This window comes from Phalaenopsis equestris, unplaced genomic scaffold (assembly GCF_001263595.1).
Source record: "Phalaenopsis equestris unplaced genomic scaffold, ASM126359v1 Scaffold000873, whole genome shotgun sequence".
NCBI classification, from domain to species: domain Eukaryota; kingdom Viridiplantae; phylum Streptophyta; class Magnoliopsida; order Asparagales; family Orchidaceae; genus Phalaenopsis; species Phalaenopsis equestris.
The window spans coordinates 1,523,085-1,546,640 of NW_018165313.1; the positions used below are offsets into that span (position 1 = coordinate 1,523,085).

General features: G+C 36.8%; 1 protein-coding gene across 1 annotated transcript; it reads left to right on the top strand.

The window, feature by feature from the left end:
* The first annotated feature begins 12,878 nt into the window (after window positions 1–12,878).
* Window positions 12,879–17,952, top strand: LOC110031983 (60S ribosomal protein L13a-2). Its single transcript, XM_020735462.1, has 4 exons — window positions 12,879–13,220; window positions 13,306–13,422; window positions 13,527–13,614; window positions 17,678–17,952. Exons 1-4 carry the CDS (start codon window positions 12,949–12,951, stop codon window positions 17,819–17,821), a joined length of 621 nt encoding a protein of 206 aa, XP_020591121.1. The 5' UTR covers window positions 12,879–12,948; the 3' UTR covers window positions 17,822–17,952.
* The last annotated feature ends 5,604 nt before the right edge of the window (window positions 17,953–23,556 follow it).

The following is a 23,556-nucleotide window of genomic DNA, read 5'->3' on the forward strand; positions in this document are numbered from 1 at the left end:
TTGTTTAACAAGACAGTTAAATTTTACTTAGTTATATTGAATGTGAACATGTGGATTCATTTTCATTTTGATAATACAATGTTTTCTGAAATTGCTTCAATATAACAATATTTTTTCGTCGTTTTAGATCGCAGACGTTGGTGTTCATTTCTTAAACATGTCTTTTAAAAGAACTTCATTCGACGTCAAACCTCCTTGAAAAGAGGCCTTAATTATTTTAGAAATTTCATCTTATATGCTCCCTGATAAGAAAAAAATATTAAAGAAATGTATTTGCTATTTATTTTCTCATGAAAAATATAAGGGAATTAGTTTGAAATTATAATTCTCCTATATCATGTTTATTTAAAGCCCGTTGCGATCCACATTGATATAAAAATAAATTTTATGTATGATTTGATTCATGTTCTAATTTTCTCATCCTGGTTATATGCCAATAAGATTTGAATATTGTGTGATTATAGATCAACTAATATATATATATATATATATATATATATAATTTGAATATTATTCAAATAATGTTTGAATATAATTCAAAGATAAATTAATATAAGCTTGAATAAATTTTGATTGTAGTTTGAGCATAGAATTATAATGCAATAGACTAAAACATTAATACATCAAGTAAGTGCAATTAAAACAACTAATTATGAGAGATATAGTACAATAAATATAACAAACAATGCAATTCAATTGTCAAAATAAGAACAATGTTACTTCTTCCAATATAAATTATACATTCAAAAGGAATGTAAAATGGAATTAATAAGAAAAATAGATTCACACAAATAATTAATATATTATCGCAATAATAAAAAGGCCTATGAATCAAGATTATTATGAAATAAATCTACATATAAAAAGTTCTTAATAATTTATTTATAATCTAGTATAACTCAAAAAAAAAATCTCTAAAATTAGTTAAAAAAAAGTGTTACATGATATACACCGCAATTGCCATTGTAAACAATACATAAAACAATCATCAAACTATGATTCAAAATGCAATGGTTAAAAAGCTTTTCCAAATATATTCTACTTATTTAATGAATTGCTTAAACTATTTAATTTAAAAAAAAAATTAAATGTATGGCTCTACTATATTCTTGAAAACTTTATTGCGAAGAAAAAATTCTTCTCTTCTATCAAATAAACTAATTGCCCGTGTAAATTTCAGAAGCACTTACAAACGCACACATTAGTTGCCTGTAAGATTTGCATATCTAATTGTTAGACCGCTTAGTATCATAACTTCATAGGAACTAAGATCACATAGATAATCTAGTGAACTTTACTCTAGTTCATTAGAAAATATATGAGTTACTCATCACTTTTTGACTTAAAATTTTCTTCTACCTAATTACATACATAAATGACAGAACAAACCGCTTAAAGGAGTTATTTTCTTTACTTATATAAAAATATAGATTATTGATGGATAGAAAGAACCAAATGATTCATTTCCCTCAACTATGCCAGATACATAGATCTTGTGCTCTTTTATAAGAAAATATAGAGAATCAAGATCTACAAAATAAATTTATTAAGAAAAAATTATACTTACAATCACATTATTTTATCGGAGTATTCAATTATGGGAACCATGTGCACATCCATTGTCAACTCTTATTATCTTATTTTAAGCCTTATTGATTGTGCAATGCTCTTTTATGCAATGACAAGAGGTGAGTTGACATCCCTTACCTTCTAAATATTTTATTAAACTAGTTACAATGGTCGGGTCAGCACAATGTTTGAAGTGTGGAACTTAATGCTCTTAATGTTTATCATCCATCAAAATTAGACTTCCACACACAAACTTTTATATTTTAATTCATGATACTTTGACTTAGTAAATTTGTAAATGTAAATGCCCCTATAATAAATATCATTTTTAAAGAAAATTTGATAAATTATTATGATAAAATTTATTCATGTATTATGGTATTCATATTTTTTTTTCTATGAAATGACAAACTATCGTAATATAAAAATTAAAAAACTAATCATGCATATAAATTGGTAGTCCCATTTTAAAAATATAAAAATAATGAAGAAAAATCACTCAAATTTTATGTATTTACCTATCTAGACTATTAGATCTAAATCTGTCCCGTAGAGACGACCAAGGAATAGAATGTCGGAGATAAAAAAAAAGTAAATTTGCCTCGGTCTCTGTGTGCGATGTTTTATCTTTCGTGGAGTTTTTTATAAACAAGTATGTTGGGGGGGGGGGGGGGGCCGGGAGCCTATGTGTGTGCCTTCTGACTTTCTCCTTCAGGCTCTTAGATCTCCTCTATCATTGGTTTGTTTTCATTTAATCCTCGTTGCTCATATTCTATAGTAAAAATTGCGTAATCTTTATTCATGAAATTGACCCTTTATTTATAGGAAAGGGTCTACACGTTATTACATATTGTGCCACTACGGAACATAGGTACGGTGGGTTTACTTTAGTCCATGCTTGAACTCGAGTCATGTAGTTGTGAGATACGGTCATCTGGCCTTTCAGACGGCTGATTGGAGAGTCGGGAGGTTGTGTGGTCGAATGACGCTAAACCTGCCAATCATCTGTCAGGAGGCCAGGTCTTTGGCCCTAAGGGGACCATCTCTCTTTTCCTATCCCTTTGGCTTTGGTGGCCCAATCCTTCGCATGGTTTCAGGCTCCAATGAACCAGCCATGGGGTGCCAAAAGTTTTTAGTGGTGCTGCAGAACCTGATGCAGTTTGAAGAGAGACTGTTGAGGCTTATTGACCGTCTTTGAGGGCCTTAGTTCACCATTTGACTGAGATGGAGGTGATTCTGGCCTGCCACAATCGAGATCTACAAGTCAGACCAGAGGAGATGCACGGGGAGGCAGCTGCTCTTCTTTGTAAGTTTGATTGGATTTGGGATAATTGTCTTATCATGAAGGTCAGTTCTAAGGCCGAATGAGTGAACCAGTTCAAATTTATGACCAGATTTTGTTTGGGAGGTTGATTATAATGGGCTCAATTCTGGCTGAGGCGGCTGAAGATTAGTATGTGAAGTATTTTTTGTCAAACTATATATTAATGTAATCATGTTTTTTTGTGATAAATAAAACATTTATTTTATTTTTCGTAAATTTGGATGTATGTGCTGGACAATACGTCTACCTCAGTCCCTGTGTGCGATGTATTATCTTTCGTGGAGTTTTTTATAAACGAGTATGGGGGTGGGGTGGGGGGTGGGAGCCTAAGTGTATGCCTTTCGCAAAGGTAAATAATTGGGAGTCGAATATGTTGCTCCGCTTTATTTGTCGCCCATGAGAAGAAGCGATTTTCCTTCTCATAGCTCCAGAGCGAAAATTTAGAATTCCTCTGACGGCCGATTCACCACAATTGACCAGTCGATCGATTGTCGCTCTGGCTTTCCTCCTAAAACTTTCCCTTTTTGCGCTCTTAGAGGATGTCTGGTCGTCGACGTTTGGACAGTCGTTGTGGTAATTGGAGCGTCCCAAGTTACCTAAGAAGGTTTGCTGATACCATTTGAAAAGTGTGTGAGGCCTTCCATCTTCAATTGATGGTCCTAGAGTTCACTAAAATTAAGTGGGTTGCGGCCACGGAATGAGCGAAGGTCTTGGCTAGGTTGGCCAAGGAGGCGGACATGCTAGCTGAAGTGGTTGTGACGTCCGCTAGCTGAAGAGCCTATGTGTGTGCCTTCTGACTTTCTCCTTCAGGCTCTTAGATCTCCTCTATCATTGGTTTGTTTTCATTTAATCCTCGTTGCTCATATTCTATAGTAAAAATTGTGTAATCTTTATTCATGAAATTGACCCTTTATTTATAGGAAAGGGTCTACACGTTATTACATATTGTGCCACTACGGAACATAGGTACGGTGGGTTTACTTTAGTCCATGCTTGAACTCGAGTCATGTAGTTGTGAGATACGGTCATCTGGCCTTTCAGATGGCTGATTGGAGAGTTTAGGGTTGTTGTGTGGCCGAATGACGCTAAACCTGCCAATCATCTGTCAGGAGGTCAGGTCTTTGGCCCTAAGGGGACCATCTCTCTTTTCCTATCCCTTTGGCTTTGGTGGCCCAATCCTTCGCATGGTTTCAGGCTCCAATGAACCAGTCATGGGGTGCCAAAAGTTTTTAGTGGTGCTGCAGAACCTGATGCAGTTTGAAGAGAGACTGTTGAGGCTTATTGACCGTCTTTGAGGGCCTTAGTTCACCATTTGACTGAGATGGAGGTGATTCTGGCCTGCCACAATCGAGATCTACAAGTCAGACCAGAGGAGATGCACGGGGAGGCAGCTGCTCTTCTTTGTAAGTTTGATGGGATTTGGGATAATTGTCTTATCATGAAGGTCAGTTCTAAGGCCGAATGAGTAAACCAGTTCAAATTTATGACCAGATTTTGTTTGGGAGGTTGATTATAAGGGGCTCAATTCTGGCTGAGGTGGTTGAAGATTAGTATGTGAAGTATTTTTTGTCAAACTATATATTAATGTAATCATGTTTTTTTGTGATAAATAAAACATTTATTTTATTTTTCGTAAATTTGGATGTATGTGTTGGACAATACGTCTGTCTCGGTCCCTGTGTGCGATGTATTATCTTTCGTGGAGTTTTTTATAAACGAGTATGGGGGTGGGGTGGGGGGTGGGAGCCTAAGTGTGTGCCTTTTGACTTTCCCCTTCAGGCTCTTAGATCTCCTCTATCCTTGGTTTGTTTTCATTTAATCCACGTTGCTCATGTGGCTCCGGAGAGGACCCCTCAGATTTTTGGTGTCCTCTCCTAAATTTTCCCTTATACCGTCGTCAAACGTCGTTGTTATTGAAAAGACTTTTATCTTTCAAGCTACGACTCAGTTGTGGATTGCTCATCCAGACGAAAGGGCGATCGATATATATGGGGATGACCTGGTGATGTATCGATACCACTTCCAATACGGGATGCGGTTGTCTTGTTTTATGAACTTCTGTCATTTTTCAATCGATATGGGATTATTCATGCGCAAGACAAACTGAATTGTGGCTTATGTCATCTTCTCCTGACGGAGGAGTGTTACGTGGACCGTGGTTCATTGATGCCTTTAGTCATATGTTCTCATTTGGGGTGGAATCAGATGGCTATCTTCAATTCAAATCAACTAGGAGGAGGTTCCAATTTGTCGGTCTAGGTCAGTAGGCCAATGATTGGAAGTGTGAATTTTTCATTGCCTCATTAGTCGAGGTTTGGGGAATTAAAATGATTCTGCTGATGTCTCTTTTCAGAAGAGGAAGGGTACATACCTTTATAAGGCATTGGGGGTCGATATTGAGGGTCAGTTGCTTTCAGTTCCCCATTATACCGACCCAAAAACTATTGGGCGAGTTCTATTCCTGGAGGTATATGGTCATATGAGAGATGAATTATGGGCTGCACTAACATTGTGGAGGCCTAGTGATTGAAGAAGGCGACCGCTCAATTAGTCAAGAAGAGGGTGAATGCTGAGTCCAAGGTGGATGGGGATCAACGGTGAGTGGTGGAGTCAGTAGAAAAGCTTATTACAATGATGGGAGAGTAGTTCTCTCTTTGACATATCTATCACCTCGGATGTCGTTTGTAGGATCCTGACCTTTGCTAATAGGAATTTACGGAGCTCGGTTAGCTCCAACATTTATCGTTTCTTGTTAGAGCTAACAGAGTTCACATGGTTGGAGATCCCGTTTCTTGTTCTCTCTTCCAATAATGAGGTCAGTTGGTCAATGATCCTCGGTGAGTTCGTGTTCAAGTATGGTTTTGCAAAAGGGACTCTTGGGACCAATGTCGCAAAGGTAAATAATTGGGAGTCGAATATGTTGCTCCGCTTTATTTGTCGCCCATGAGAAGAAGCGATTTTCCTTCTCATAGCTCCAGAGCGAAAATTTAGAATTCCTCTGACGGCCGATTCACCACAATTGACCAGTCGATCGATTGTCGCTCTGGCTTTCCTCCTAAAACTTTCCCTTTTTGCGCTCTTAGAGGATGTCTGGTCGTCGACGTTTGGACAGTCGTTGTGGTAATTGGAGCGTCCCAAGTTACCTAAGAAGGTTTGCTGATACCATTTGAAAAGTGTGTGAGGCCTTCCATCTTCAATTGATGGTCCTAGAGTTCACTAAAATTAAGTGGGTTGCGGCCACGGAATGAGCGAAGGTCTTGGCTAGGTTGGCCAAGGAGGCGGACATGCTAGCTGAAGTGGTTGTGACGTCCGCTAGCTGAAGAGCCTATGTGTGTGCCTTCTGACTTTCTCCTTCAGGCTCTTAGATCTCCTCTATCATTGGTTTGTTTTCATTTAATCCTCGTTGCTCATATTCTATAGTAAAAATTGTGTAATCTTTATTCATGAAATTGACCCTTTATTTATAGGAAAGGGTCTACACGTTATTACATATTGTGCCACTACGGAACATAGGTACGGTGGGTTTACTTTAGTCCATGCTTGAACTCGAGTCATGTAGTTGTGAGATACGGTCATCTGGCCTTTCAGACGGCTGATTGGAGAGTCGGGAGGTTGTGTGGTCGAATGACGCTAAACCTGCCAATCATCTGTCAGGAGGCCAGGTCTTTGGCCCTAAGGGGACCATCTCTCTTTTCCTATCCCTTTGGCTTTGGTGACCCAATCCTTCGGGGGAGCCTATGTGTGTGCCTTCTGACTTTCTCATTCAGGCTCTTAGATCTCCTCTATCATTGGTTTGTTTTCATTTAATCCTCGTTGCTCATATTTTATAGTAAAAATTGCGTAATCTTTATTCATGAAATTGACCCTTTATTTATAGGAAATGGTCTACCCGTTATTACATATTGTGCCATTACGGAACATAGGTACGGCGGGGTTACTTTAGTCCATGCTTGAACTCGAGTTGTGTAGTTGTGAGATACGGTCATCTGGCCTTTCAGATGGCTGATTGGAGAGTTTAGGGTTGTTGTGTGGCCGAATGACGCTAAACCTGCCAATCATCTGTCAGGAGGTCAGGTCTTTGGCCCTAAGGGGACCATCTCTCTTTTCCTATCCCTTTGGCTTTGGTGGCCCAATCCTTCGCATGGTTTCAGGCTCCAATGAACCAGCCATGGGGTGCCAAAAGTTTTTAGTGGTGCTGCAGAACCTGATGCAGTTTGAAGAGAGACTGTTGAGGCTTATTGACCGTCTTTGAGGGCCTTAGTTCACCATTTGACTGAGATGGAGGTGATTCTGGCCTGCCACAATCGAGATCTACAAGTCAGACCAGAGGAGATGCACGGGGAGGCAGCTGCTCTTCTTTGTAAGTTTGATTGGATTTGGGATAATTGTCTTATCATGAAGGTCAGTTCTAAGGCCGAATGAGTGAACCAGTTCAAATTTATGACCAGATTTTGTTTGGGAGGTTGATTATAATGGGCTCAATTCTGGCTGAGGCGGCTGAAGATTAGTATGTGAAGTATTTTTTGTCAAACTATATATTAATGTAATCATGTTTTTTTGTGATAAATAAAACATTTATTTTATTTTTCGTAAATTTGGATGTATGTGCTGGACAATACGTCTACCTCAGTCCCTGTGTGCGATGTATTATCTTTCGTGGAGTTTTTTATAAACGAGTATGGGGGTGGGGTGGGGGGTGGGAGCCTAAGTGTATGCCTTTCCCCTCAGATTTTTGGTGGCCTCTCCTAAATTTTCCTTTATACCGTCGTCAAACGTCGTCGTTATTGAAAAGACTTTTATCTTTCAAGCTACGATTCAGTTGTGGATTGCTCATCCAGACTAAAGGGCGATCGATATATATGGGAATGAGTAAACCAGTTCAAATTTATGACCAGATTTTGTTTGGGAGGTTGATTATAAGGGGCTCAATTCTGGCTGAGGTGGTTGAAGATTAGTATGTGAAGTATTTTTTGTCAAACTATATATTAATGTAATCATGTTTTTTTGTGATAAATAAAACATTTATTTTATTTTTCGTAAATTTGGATGTATGTGTTGGACAATACGTCTGCCTCGGTCCCTGTGTGCGATGTATTATCTTTCGTGGAGTTTTTTATAAACGAGTATGGGGGTGGGGTGGGGGGTGGGAGCCTAAGTGTGTGCCTTTTGACTTTCCCCTTCAGGCTCTTAGATCTCCTCTATCCTTGGTTTGTTTTCATTTAATCCACGTTGCTCATGTGGCTCCGGAGAGGACCCCTCAGATTTTTGGTGTCCTCTCCTAAATTTTCCCTTATACCGTCGTCAAACGTCGTTGTTATTGAAAAGACTTTTATCTTTCAAGCTACGACTCAGTTGTGGATTGCTCATCCAGACGAAAGGGCGATCGATATATATGGGGATGACCTGGTGATGTATCGATACCACTTCCAATACGGGATGCGGTTGTCTTGTTTCATGAACTTCTGTCATTTTTCAATCGATATGGGATTATTCATGCGCAGGACAAACTGAATTGTGGCTTATTTCATCTTCTCCTGACGGAGGAGTGTTATGTGGACCGTGGTTCATTGATGCCTTTAGCCATATGTTCTCATTTGGGGTGGAATCAGATGGCTATCTTCAATTCAAATCAACTAGGAGGAGGTTCCAATTTGTCGGTCTAGGTCAGTAGGCCAATGATTGGAAGTGTGAATTTTTCATTGCCTCATTAGTCGAGGTTTGGGGAATTAAAATGATTCTGCTGATGTCTCTTTTCAGAAGAGGAAGGGTACATACCTTTATAAGGCATTGGGGGTCGATATTGAGGGTCAGTTGCTTTCAGTTCCCCATTATACAGACCCAACAACTATTGGGCGAGTTCTATTCCTGGAGGTATATGGTCATATGAGAGATGAATTATGGGCTGCACTAACATTGTGGAGGCCTAGTGATTGAAGAAGGCGACCGCTCAATTAGTCAAGAAGAGGGTGAATGCTAAGTCCAAGGTGGATGGGGATCAACGGTGAGTGGTGGAGTCAGTAGAAAAGCTTATTACAATGATGGGAGAGTAGTTCTCTCTTTGACATATCTATCACCTCGGATGTCGTTTGTAGGATCCTGACCTTTGCTAATAGGAATTTACGGAGCTCGGTTAGCTCCAACATTTATCGTTTCTTGTTAGAGCTAACAGAGTTCACATGGTTGGAGATCCCGTTTCTTGTTCTCTCTTCCAATAATGAGGTCAGTTGGTCAATGATCCTCGGTGAGTTCGTGTTCAAGTATGGTTTTGCAAAAGGGACTCTTGGGACCAATGTCGCAAAGGTAAATAATTGGGAGTCGAATATGTTGCTCCGCTTTATTTGTCGCCCATGAGAAGAAGCGATTTTCCTTCTCATAGCTCCAGGGCGAAAATTTAGAATTCCTCAGACGGCCGATTCACCACAATTGACCAGTCGATCGATTGTCGCTCTGGCTTTCCTCCTTAAACTTTCCCTTTTTGCGCTCTTAGAGGATGTCTGGTCATCGACGTTTGGACAGTCGTTGTGGTAATTGGAGCGTCCCAAGTTACCTAAGAAGGTTTGCTGATACCATTTGAAAAGTGTGTGAGGCCTTCCATCTTCAATTGATGGTCCTAGAGTTCACTAAAATTAAGTGGGTTGCGGCCACGGAATGAGCGAAGGTCTTGGCTAGGTTGGCCAAGGAGGCGGACATGCTAGCTGAAGTGGTTGTGACGTCCGCTAGCTGAAGAGCCTATGTGTGTGCCTTCTGACTTTCTCCTTCAGGCTCTTAGATCTCCTCTATCATTGGTTTGTTTTCATTTAATCCTCGTTGCTCATATTCTATAGTAAAAATTGCGTAATCTTTATTCATGAAATTGACCCTTTATTTATAGGAAAGGGTCTACACGTTATTACATATTGTGCCACTACGGAACATAGGTACGCGGGGTTACTTTAGTCCATGCTTGAACTCGAGTCGTGTAGTTGTGAGATACGGTCATCTGACCTTTCAGACGACTGATTGGAGAGTCGGGAGGTTGTGTGCCTAATGATGCTAAACCTGCCAATCATCTGTCAGGAGGCCAGGTCTTTGGCCCTAGGGGGACCATCTCTCTTTTCCTATCCCTTTGGCTTTGGTGACCCAATCCTTCACATGGTTTCAGGCTCCAATGAACCAGTCATGGGGTGCCAAAAGTTTTTAGTGGTGCTGCAGAACCTGATGCAGTTTGAAGAGAGACTGTTGAGGCTTATTGACCGTCTTTGAGGGCCTTAGTTCACCATTTGACTGAGATGGAGGTGATTCTGGCCTGCCACAATCGAGATCTACAAGTCAGACCAGAGGAGATGCACGGGGAGGCAGCTGCTCTTCTTTGTAAGTTTGATTGGATTTGGGATAATTGTCTTATCATGAAGGTCAGTTCTAAGGCCGAATGAGTGAACCAGTTCAAATTTATGACCAGATTTTGTTTGGGAGGTTGATTATAATGGGCTCAATTCTGGCTGAGGCGGCTGAAGATTAGTATGTGAAGTATTTTTTTGTCAAACTATATATTAACGTAATCATGTTTTTTTTGTGATAAATAAAACATTTATTTTATTTTTCGTAAATTTGGATGTATGTGCTGGACAATACGTCTACCTCAGTCCCTGTGTGCGATGTATTATCTTTCGTGGAGTTTTTTATAAACGAGTATGGGGGTGGGGTGGGGGGTGGGGGCATTAGAGTCTCTATAAAAGGGTATCAGGTGGCCTAAGTGTGTGCCTTCTGACTTTCCCCTTCAGGCTCTTAGATCTCTTCTATCCTTGGTTTGTTTTCATTTAATCCTCGTTGCTCATGTGGCTCCGGAGAGGACCCCTCAGATTTTTGGTGGCCTCTCCTAAATTTTCCTTTATACCGTCGTCAAACGTCGTCGTTATTGAAAAGACTTTTATTTTTCAAACTACGATTCAGTTGTGGATTGCTCATCCAGACGAAAGGGCGATCGATATATATGGGGATGACCTGGTGATGTATCGATACCACTTCCAATACGGGATGCGGTTGTCTTGTTTTATGAACTTCTGTCATTTTTCAATCGATATGGGATTATTCATGCGCAAGACAAACTGAATTGTGGCTTATGTCATCTTCTCCTGACGGAGGAGTGTTACGTGGACCGTGGTTCATTGATGCCTTTAGTCATATGTTCTCATTTGGGGTGGAATCGGATGGCTATGTTCCATTCAAATCAACTAGGAGGAGGTTCCAATTTGTCGGTCTAGGTCAGTAGGCCAATGATTGGAAGTGTGAATTTTTCATTGCCTCATTAGTCGAGGTTTGGGGAATTAAAATGATTCTGCTGATGTCTCTTTTCAGAAGAGGAAGGGTACATACCTTTATAAGGCATTGGGGGTCGATATTGAGGGTCAGTTGCTTTCAGTTCCCCATTATACAGACCCAACAACTATTGGGCGAGTTCTATTCCTGGAGGTATATGGTCATATGAGAGATGAATTATGGGCTGCACTAACATTGTGGAGGCCTAGTGATTGAAGAAGGCGACCGCTCAATTAGTCAAGAAGAGGGTGAATGCTAAGTCCAAGGTGGATGGGGATCAACGGTGAGTGGTGGAGTCAGTAGAAAAGCTTATTACAATGATGGGAGAGTAGTTCTCTCTTTGACATATCTATCACCTCGGATGTCGTTTGTAGGATCCTGACCTTTGCTAATAGGAATTTACGGAGCTCGGTTAGCTCCAACATTTATCGTTTCTTGTTAGAGCTAACAGAGTTCACATGGTTGGAGATCCCGTTTCTTGTTCTCTCTTCCAATAATGAGGTCAGTTGGTCAATGATCCTCGGTGAGTTCGTGTTCAAGTATGGTTTTGCAAAAGGGACTCTTGGGACCAATGTCGCAAAGGTAAATAATTGGGAGTCGAATATGTTGCTCCGCTTTATTTGTCGCCCATGAGAAGAAGCGATTTTCCTTCTCATAGCTCCAGGGCGAAAATTTAGAATTCCTCAGACGGCCGATTCACCACAATTGACCAGTCGATCGATTGTCGCTCTGGCTTTCCTCCTTAAACTTTCCCTTTTTGCGCTCTTAGAGGATGTCTGGTCATCGATGTTTGGACAGTCGTTGTGGTAGTTGGAGCGTCCCAAGTTACCTAAGAAGGTTTGTTGATACCACTCGAAAAGTGTGTGAGGCCTTCCATCTTCAATTGATGGTCCTAGAGTTTGCTAAAATTAAGTGGGTTGCGGCCACGGAATGAGCGGAGGTCTTGGCTAGGTTGTCCAAGGAGGCGGACATGCTAGCCGAAGTGGATGTGACGTCCGCTAGCTGAAGCGGCTGGGGTGAAAAAGCTTGTCACAGCGACAAACACACTTTCTTTAGTTTCAAACTTATTTTCTCTCATAGCTTGAGAGAAACATAAATTGAAAGAGAATGACAACCATGAGGAATGAGGAAGGAGTTCCTTTTGTTGCTTCCTTCTCACTCTAGGCAAACGAAGGTTCTTGATGAACAAATTTTTTTCAGTTTGACTTGGATGATGAAAATTCCGTTTTCTCAGCTCTGATCAACTGGGTCCTCTAAAGTTGATCCTCCTTTCGATTAGAGGCACGTTGTACTTATGACACCAATACTCACATGCTTGGGTGGTATGATATATTGGTTCGTTAGTGGTAAAGTTTGAAGGGCCGTATTCGTACTTAACGTCCATCGAATGTCTTTGTGATTCATATTAGTTTTTTTTTATGTATATAAACTTACATATATGTCTTTATAATTATACATGAAAACATACATTTTTATTATTTTTTAAAAGTTAAAATAATAATATTTTTTAATGTGTTATAGAAGATTTAAGTCTTATAAGTGTAAAAATTATAATTTAGGTGTGATGTAGGTGAATTCATAAGAATTGGCTGGCATTTGTATGAATGCTAGAAAGAAATAAATTTACAATATTGCATATTCTTAACAAATCCCGGCGCCTATAAATACCACATCTTTCGCCCGGGCATCGCTTCTTCCATTCCGGAGGAAAACCCTAGCCCTATAACCCTATCGGCGGCCCGGCTGCAGGAAGAAGAAATATGGTATCGGGATCTGCAATCAGCAAGAGGCGAATTGTGGTGGACGCTCGCCACCACATGCTCGGCCGCCTGGCTTCCATCGTTGCGAAAGAGCTCCTCAACGGCCAGCATGTCGTCGTTGTTCGCTGCGAGGAGATTTGTTTGTCTGGAGGCCTTGTTCGTCAAAAGATGAAGTATCTCCGCTTCCTTCGCAAGCGCATGAATACCAAGCCGTCACACGGGCCGATTCACTTTCGTGCCCCCGCTAAAATCCTCTGGCGCACCATTCGCGGGTGGATCACCTTATCCTTTTTTAGTCTATTTATTTTATCATTCTGATTTGTTTTGTGTAAAGGAAAATAATGTCTTCTGGTGCAGGATGATTCCGCATAAGACAAAGAGGGGCGCTGCGGCTCTGGCGAGGCTTAAAGCCTACGAGGGCGTCCCGCCTCCTTATGACAGGAAGAAGCGCATGGTGATTCCAGATGCGCTCAAGTGAGATTTTGTTTTCTTAATCATTCATTTGACGTTTGTAGTTGATTAGTTTTTTTCTAGCTGTTCGCTACTGATCTTTTGTGGGGACTGGGCTGTTCTTATAGGGTTTTGAGGCTCCAGCCAGGTCACAAGTACTGCCTTTTGGGCAGACTGTCCACTGAGGTTGGATGGGGCTACTACGACACGGTCAAGGTGAGATTTGGTTCCGGTTGTGTGATAATTTTTATTTTATTATTATTATTATTTTTTTTTTTTTTTTGAGAAGGATGTTATCTCAATGTTCCTAGTTTTTTTTTTATTTGATGAAATTAAGTGATGATGTATAGTTTGTTTTGAATTTTTATTTCATTATTGGGAAATTGAGTATATGACCTATTCTAGCTCGGGTAAGCAAGAAATATTTAATATTTATACTTCTCTATGAATTTTGTTTGCAACTCGCTCTAATAGTGGCATCCTTCAGCATATCAACCATTTCCACATTATCATATATTCTTGCATGACTCTAAGGAGCTGCTTGTTCATATGTATTAAGGAGGCATGCATTCTAGATTTGCATTGTAATGAAAACATAGAATATTTTATTATTTGAAATCTGAAATTGTTTGGTTGGATTTAAAGTTTATGCAATAAAAATGTTTTTTTTTTGGTTATATTTAACATAACTCTTATGTGCCACAATTTGAGTCATCAATGTTCATTGTTCCATGCTTTAGATCTCCAACATATTTTTTATTAATAGTGATATTGATGGGGGATGGGGTAGGGTTAGGGCAATGAGTGAAGGTTTATATAATGACATAGAATGAAAGGGCAATGGAGAATGAAGGGATAATGAGAACAACTATGAGAGCATGTCATTGAAGGGGATTGTGGATAATGAGATTTGGAATTTGACATCAAGTTACACTGGGAGGGGTTTCATGCAATTTGATTGCTAGAGAGGAGCTCACACAAGTGGAAATCAGTCAAATGTGATTTTGAGATGCTTATGAAGTTATTATGTTATCATAAAAGATTGATTGGTGCATGATTTTTTTTTACGCTCACCCATGCGTTTCAATACATAAATTACATGTTCTTCCAATTACATTCTTAATTTCCTCTCCTATTAAGATTCAAATTTGTATAAGCTATTTATTTTCGTAGTAACTTAGCATGACACGTCATTGAATGCTTTAAGTTCTTTGGTTATAAATTGTGGTATGGCTCAATTTTGAATTATAGGAAATTAATGATATATTTCCCTCATTGTTACTGATTCCAAGCTTGGATGAGGGATGTGATAGTTAATTTTAGGTGGACAACTATATGTTATATTTCGTAAAAAAATAATGGAATGAATCAAATTTTAGTTGTACTTACGCCAAGGGAGGGGCGTTTCCTTTAGAAGTGATGTGGCACTACCTAACTATATGTTAAATTTCGTAAAAAATAATGGAATGAATCAAATTTAAGTTGTACTTGCGCCAAGGGATGGGGGTTGCTTTAGAAGTGATGTGCCACTACCTAGCTTAAATATGGTGAGATTTAAGGGTTATTTGGGATTTCAAGTGTGGGCACTTAACCTAAAACCTTATAAAATTAGGCAAGTGTTGGATTGAATGTAATTAGTAAATAATGAATAAAATTTTACTATATTGGCAAGAAATGAGTAAGTGTTAAATATTTTTTTTAACTGAAGATTGGATTTGAATGGAAAAATAAAAGAATTGGTTGATCCAATGATTAGGAAGAGTAAATGTTTCTTCTTTGCTATATATTAAATTGAAATGAGTAAAGTAGCATGAATTTTGGACTTGGTGGCATGCTGTTGTATGTTGGAAATGTTAGCATTAAGATTGACTCATAGTTGTATCTAGTCGAGGGATGATAAGATACTGAGAGAAGTGTCAATATATTTATTAAAGTGCTTATTTTTTCCCCAGATTTTTTCAGTGTGCTGAAATGTTCCTTAGGAGGGTAGATGTTTTAGACTTGACTTACGTCAAGAAATGCAGAGATAGATTTAAAAAGATTTGGACATATTGGATATAAAATGATCTTAATTTATTAGAATTAAATGAAAATATTACTTTCAGTAGGATACAATAGATAAAAAGGATTCATGTATGCGACCGCACTTAGTAGGATAAAGGCATCTTGTTATTGCTGCTGCTGCTGAAATGTTCCTTAGAGTTTTTAATGGGAGGATTATTTAAATTCCCATTATATTAACTGTAATCATCTTATCACTAATTCTATTCACCTTGAATGTTTTACGTGTCAAAATGGTCTACATCGGGACTAAAATGACCTCATGTAAATTCTCAGGGTAACATTTTGACTTTTGTAAAATGTTTAAGATGATTAAAGTTAGTGATGGGTGATTGCAGTTACTATTATCATCATTAAGGACATTTTAATTATGGTTTCTCCTTATGCTTCTTAAGTTTGATTAAAAGATGATGGATGAACTTTTATAACATGTACTTGGGGAAAAATGATATTTATTCAAGTTGACTTGAATGGACATATGTATATTCTAGGACGAGCTATAAGAAGATTCATTCTAGGTATGAAATAGGAGATTTAAATGCATTTGAAGGAGCCAAACTATTTTCTATAGCTTATAATTTTGTAATAGTAAATTCATATTTTAAGACAATTTAACAGGATTTACATATATCATTGGAGCCTCCAAGTTTACAATTAGATTTATTTTTTATTCAAGGAAAGATATTTCTTTTTTCTTTTTTTTTTATGATGACTGTAAGTTCATCCCTTAAGAGAGCTTTATACACACCTTAGGGTATTTGATATGAATGTATGTTTTTAGTATAAAAGGATATCAATTAAAATTTATAAGTTGTTTTGTATTTAAAGTTTGTTTGATAAAAGCAAAAAGTTAGACTTTTGTAGTTGAGCTGGCCTACTATGAGATAAGATGAATAGTTCCTTTCAAACGATTATCATTGAAGTGTTGTGATATTATAAAAACTGATTATACCTTGAAATGGGGCTTGATTGCAAAGTAAGGCATTCTTAGAGAGTTTAAAACAAAGGGACAATGAAACCGGGATTGTTACTTCAGTTGACTTTTATCATTTGGTATTTTTATGCCAAAATAATTTTTTAAATATCTGATGTGGTAATAAGCTAATTGTTTATATTTTCCTTCACGTTCTCCTCGTTGCTTGACTCCTTTACGCCCCCTTAAGCAATGTTCATATCATTAAGTATCATATATCTAAAGTTCACTCAACCACCCTAAGTTGTCATAGGAGCATCTGTTTTTGCATCTTACTTGACCATGTTAGAAGCAGCAAAAACTTATATGAACTATTTTTCTTATATACCATTTGGAATTAGCCAAAATATCAGTTTTGATATTACTTTTTTAGTAAGTAGTAAGCAAGGGAGGCTAAAGTTGGGCTCAACAAACTTGTGGTTTAACCAATCTTCAATCAATAAATTTGGCCTCCACTTAATATTTGTATATCGATATATATATTTTTATTATCAGATGCAAGAATAACCCAAATATTCTTGTGCGCCTTAACATTAAGAGTGGTGAAATTTGAATAGTATCTAATTTATAATGAATGTAATAAAACAGAACAAAATCTCTCTTTTGATGATTTATGTGGAGCATAGATGGTGATGTGTAGATTTACAAGGCAAGAGATAAGATAATTAAATGCTCCACCAAAATTTAGGTGCATTAAATGAGAAGGCAATAGAAATTTGCAACGACATTTGAAGAAATAAATATATAAAAACTATAACTAAGGAATTGTTTGGAAGGGTGCAATGAACAAAATTATGGGTTATATATATTATCCCGAAATGTGAAGCAGAAATGGGTCTAAAGAAAATTTAATTATTGTAAATATTTAGGTTTATATGAAATAACATTTGGTATTTGAAGAATTACAAGTAATATGACGGTGATTTGGTTAATAAATCTTTTTGATAGAATTTTTTGGACTTAGAAAGATGCTCAGATTTGTACATTCATGCTCAGTTCAGCCCACTGCCATCCTCATAGTAAACACCTAGTCTTTTCTCACGTTAACCATTGTTATCCCCCATTTTTACTTGTCTTTACTTTGTTGCATTGCTGTTATTTTCAGAGTCCACGGTGGTTCCTTGCCTAGCTGCTGTACTGTTTCTGTATTTTTGTTATTTTTACGACCCTCAGGGGTAGCTTTTTTACTTTTGCTTTGCTTTTGCATTATTCTTATTTTTAATTGATTTATCGTTTGCCCTGCAGGAATTAGAGGAGAAGAGGAAGCAGCGTGCCAAGTTTGCCTATGAGAGGAAGAAACAATTGACAAAGCTACGCTCCAAGGCTGAGAAGACTGCAGAAGATAAACTTGGTTCTGAAATTCAAATCCTTGCGCCAATCAAGTACTGAAATGTGTTCTATCTTTTTCTATTCGGTGCCACCTTTGCTTGTTATTTTAATTAGATTTTTTTTTATTATTCGAAGTTTTATTCACCTAACTTTTATGGAATGTTAAATTTTGTGCTTCGAGTTCTTTTTTACTCTCTTTGCTTTGCTTGGTCACAGCTACATCTATCTTTCAGTTCAACTTTATATTCAAAGTGAATTTTCTCATTCTCTTCAGCTTCAAGTGATTTGATTTGTGATAGATGGATTTTAAAATGTTATAAAACAATTCTCCCCTTTTGATTTTAGTCCCCAAAATAACTCTTTGTGGCCAAATGTTTTTTATCTTTTCTTCTATCCAAACCATAGGTCCCCATTGGATTCCTTTGAAATTAGGAAGTATCTTGTGAGAAATAATGAATAGCAGTTTCATTCACAAGCGGCAGCCCAGTAAGATTTTATCACATGTATTTATAATGAAGGGTTGGTGTAGCTCCTGTGACAGACAAAATTAGAGAAAGTCGTCTTAGATGGTTTGGTCATATTAAACGTCGACCATTAGATGATCCGATTAGGAGAGTAGATGTTTTAAATTCGACTTGTGTTAAGAAAAGCAGAGGTAGACCTAGGAAGACTTGGGCTTATTGTATTAAAAATGATCTTAATTTACTAGAACTAAATGAAAATATGACACTAAATAGGACGCAATGGAGAAAAAGGATTCATGTAGCCGACCCCACGTAGTGGGATTAAGGCTTTGTCGTTGTTGTTGTTGTATTTATAATGAAGGGTAATTATGCATGGGGCATTTACATACCATCCAATTCCTATATATTTAATAGATAACACCTAAACTTTTACTACTTACATTTATGCTACCCAAAGCTTTCATATCACATCAAAAATACCACTGTTTTAACACATAAAAAAAGTAAAATACACCTTTTCATGCATAGGTTAGGTATTAAGGTGGCATGTAGGTAAAAATTTAAGGTTAGGTGTTTTGATATGTAGGAATTGAGTGGTATGTCTGCAAATCTTCCAACTTATAAATATATATACCAATGATTTTCTAAGTTATTGGATGCAGATATGAATGAATGTTTGATGTGTTTATGAGTTTGCTTGTGGACAGTTTTGTCTGATTTATATTTCAAAGCCTAGCCACGCTGTTGTTTGGCAAGTTAGTTTATTGTGCTTTATCAGGGTTCATGTTTATAAATAATTTTTTTTTGCAGCTTTATTTTATTATTTTTCGTTCTATTGTTTATATTCCTTTATTTTTATTTAAGTGAAAGGTGCATTTACATATCGCACAATTCTAATGTGTTTTATCAGGATTCATGTGTGTGCATAGCATAATATATGCATGTAAATAATATAATCATACTCTATTTTACTTTTAATTCTTAAAAAGTGTAAATTATTGTTATGAAAATGGAGAAGCTGATATATGGCTTTAGTGGATATGAAATAGATCAATCAATTAATTAAAACTTTGCAGTGTTTAATTGGGAATGTTAATTCTAAGTAATCGGAAATTGTTTGTAAAATTTCCCAAGGCTAGAAGAAATTTGAATATCAAAAGATTGGAGTCAGTGAAATGCACATAAATCTATAGGTAATTGTAATTATAATAGTATTTAAAATGTGTTAAAGTATAGATATGCTTGGGCCATGCATTGGGGTTGATCAAATAAAGGCTAACCAAGAAGGACGAACACCATAATGAGTGAAATTCATGGGAGAATAAAGCCAATTGGAGGAGTGCATGCACAACTCCATCTTACATGCCATGAGATGATACGGAGTTGAAAATTATTTGCTACAAGCCTCCAATAGTTTGCCACTACCCATCTATACCTTAAAGGAGGCACCATGTCCTCACACTTACCCTACATTATGTGAGACCATTCCTAACTACCTTCATCTTTTCTTAGGAATTTATTTCTTATTGTGTAATGTAGTAGATATCTTTTGGTCATGAAAAGAATTAGAGATGTCTTCTCGAGAGTATTGCTTTTTGGCTTCCTGGTTTTTGACTTGCTTTGATTTTTTGTTTAGGCCCTAAGCCCTAAACTCTTAACTAACAAACCCTTATCCATCAATGGATCTTAGTTTTGTCTTCCACACCATCCCATCATCTACCCTACACCATTACCTTCTTACCTCATCCTTCTATAATTATTAGCTTCTTTTTACACTTTTGGGCCCATCATCGCAAAGCCTAATTCTTCCATTAAACATTTCTAAGGGTTCTTAGGTTTCACCTTTCCAACCTTGATTCACCAACCCATCCCTTTCCAAACTCTCCAACAGACAACTTTACAAGGCTTGGTTAAATGCTCCCTATCCAAGGCCCATAAAGAGTCCCGCTATAAATCTCTTAGCCAATTATCCATTAGGCATCTTAAATCCTATCCCATCCCAACACATGGTACATAGACACGTAACTCCCAGTATATTAAATTTGGCGTAAGATGATTGCTAATTAACTCTTAATATTTCACTCATGTTAAAGCCAATCCAATAGATATATAACTTAGATAAAAAATTTATATCAACATAACTTTTCACTAAATAATAATGCTCTACCGTGCCAAAGAATGAAAGTTCCTCCATGATAATTTTCAAGGAATCAGAAGATTCCATACCTATGTATTTACATGTCTAAAATCCAAATTTCAATTTTACATACATAACCTCCTTTGTGCATTAAAAAAGTGTATTTCATTCAAGTTGAAATGGTGGTATCTTTGATGTGATACGCAAAAGATATAGTTTAGGTGTTAGTTATGTAAATATATATGACTCGAGTGCTATGTATGTATGTAAATGCCTCTGGAACTTAAAATGCTTGCGAAACAATATTTATGTATTTATATATCCTACACTTATAACAAATTAGTGTCACAACAAATAAAAATGTAATGGTGATATTTTGATATGATGTTAAATATTTGAGTCATATGCACCTAAAAATAAATATTTAGGTGTTATACATGTAATACATGAGAATTTTGTGGCGTGCATGTAAATGCCCTTAATATGCGTGTGGGGACACTGAGATAGCTTGTGTGGCTGGCAACTTGTAACAATAGAAGCGCTGCTGCTACAGTAAGCCATTAATTTGTGCTTCCCGTCCTCAGCGGTATCAGTATGTGTGATACTGGTCTGTCAGAAAGGTTTATTTATTTATTTATTTTTATTTTATGTCAGAAGATGCTATTAAGAATTTGAAAAAAAGAAGGCATAGGTAAATTTTCATTGTTGAATTTAGTTAAAAAGGGCCTTTTTATAAAATACTTGCCGTGCTTAATTATCATTAAGAAATAATCAAGGAAGCACATTTTATGGTGTTAATTAAGGGCCAATTTGAGTAGAAAATATTCTATTCGGACACCCCATGTTTGGACGGCCAACAATCAGCCTTCATGTTATCATACACTTTATCGACGAGCAGCGTAACTGTCGGTGGTATATTTTTTCCTGTCACGGATAAAAAATCCTACATCGGCTTCGGTGTAGTGCCAAAAAATAGTATTTAAGTCCTGGGCCGCCCACCCCCTCTCTTAAGAGCTTTTTTGAGAGGTGATAAATGATATCAGAGCAGATTACCGCTAGCCAGGTGTGTGGATTCTCTATGGTCCATTAGGACCCTCAGATGAGCCGATCCGTGACGATGACGTCACGTGATTGGGTCGAGAAGAATGTTACGGATAAAAATTCTCACATCGGTTAAGTGTATGGCCGAAAAACAATATTTAAGTCCTAGGTGTTTAACACCCCAAAGAACTCTTTTTGGAAGTGACGAGAGTGGTTAAAATTCTTTTAAGAAGCAACACTGTAGTTATGACAGAAGAAACAACTCTTCAAAACTTTTGGTGTTTTTAAATTTTTTTTTAGGCCAAAAAGTTAGATTTTCACCAGGACAAGTTGCAAGCAAAATGCAATCTCTCACTGTAATTTTCTGAAGAAACAGACGGCTGCATTCTGTCAAAAGCTGCAATGTGCGGTGTCATCAGATACTGCGCGAAACACTCTCTATTATGTCAAATAATTTCTATTTGGTTATGGCTTAAAGATCTGTTTGAAATAAACTTATTAAAAATAATCTGTCGATAAGTTATTTGCAGTGGTCATTACAAATTTTTATTTTTTTGGAAAAAGTTAGACCGCGGCCATAAAGTTGTCACCGCACCTAGACATGTGCGGTGTGAAAATAATTTTTTCAGCATTTTGAAAACATATAAACTGTCAAAACTCATTTTACCCAAACATGTAAGATGCGTTTTCAAAACTCTACCGCAATAAATAAACTGCCTCAAACAAACCCTTAATGTCTATATCTTAGCGAACGTACATTCATCATTAATTTATAAAATGTAATAATATAAACTACAAATGTTTAAATTAATTCTTATTGGCGAGCTAATTAGCCACGTGAAATTTTACAAAAATGCATGCAAATTCTTTAGTATTCAATGAATTTCCCACAATCCCTCTTAAAATTAATTTAACCTTTAAAAATTAACTATTTTTACTTATTGAAATTAACTTTCTTAAGGTGGTAGATATATAAATACATATGAATTGAATGGCATGAGTGTAAATCTTCGAAGAAAAGAAAAAAAATCATAAAATCATGAAATAATTAGTATGATATTTGTATAATCTATGTTTTTTCAGTTTATGAAAATGTAAAAGAGAGTAAATTCTACTGTCGTGGTTAAATCATTGATTTCTACTGTACTGTAAAGAAACATTGTGCGTCACATATGGAGGCCATCTCTGTGTCAATGCATAGTCCCACCTTTATTTATTTATTTATTTTTACTATTCTTAGCATGATTAATAATACAAGGTTTCATGATTCCATCGGAATTTAATCGAAAGTTGAATATAATTTAAATATTAATATCATCTTTATATATTCAACAAATAATTTTTTAATGAAATGAATTTAATAATATTCTAAATAGAAAACTATTAAGAGATGATAATTTATCTTTTTTAGTTTTTAATTTAAATATTTTATTACTAGCCATCCCATCAAAATTAGAGGACTAAAATTGTATAATATTTGAAGAGATAGGTTCTTTAGAAAATATTGGACCAGGTCATCAGTTTTCTAGTTTAATTCTGGTTATGATCGGTTCAATAGTTCAATGCAAAAATGACTCTTGGGTTTAGATCGGACCCATTGGATGATTGGTTCACAGTCAAACCGGCTGCTCCGATCCAACTTTTTAACATCATGACTTAGAGCACCACATATTTTTTTCTCGGTGAAGCAAAACCCTAAGCCTTCATGAGCAGAAATATCTCCTTCTTTGTTGATGATGAAAGTGATCATATTAGAATATTTTCATATAAATTATAGTAGGAGAGCTTAAAAATTTTAGGTTTGCTTCCAAATTGATCGATACAATATATATTTGGGGGTAAAAGAGCCGAACACGGGTGAGCCCAGGTTCCGCTCCTGTTCGGCTCATTAAAAAATATCACTCTTCGTGTTCGGCTCATTTATATTTCGAACACAAAAAGTGTGTTCGTGTTCAACGAATCGAACATGAGTTGTTTGCCAAAAAAGAGTCGTTTTGACAACTTTAATCACGCAACAACAGTATAATTTCAAGGGTTGCGAAAAGATTTAAAACTTATTGTTTATATTAAAATATTATTTAAATATAATTTAATGTATTTTTATTCTATTTTTTATTTAATAGTTTTAATTGATTATAAATTTTTGTGGCATT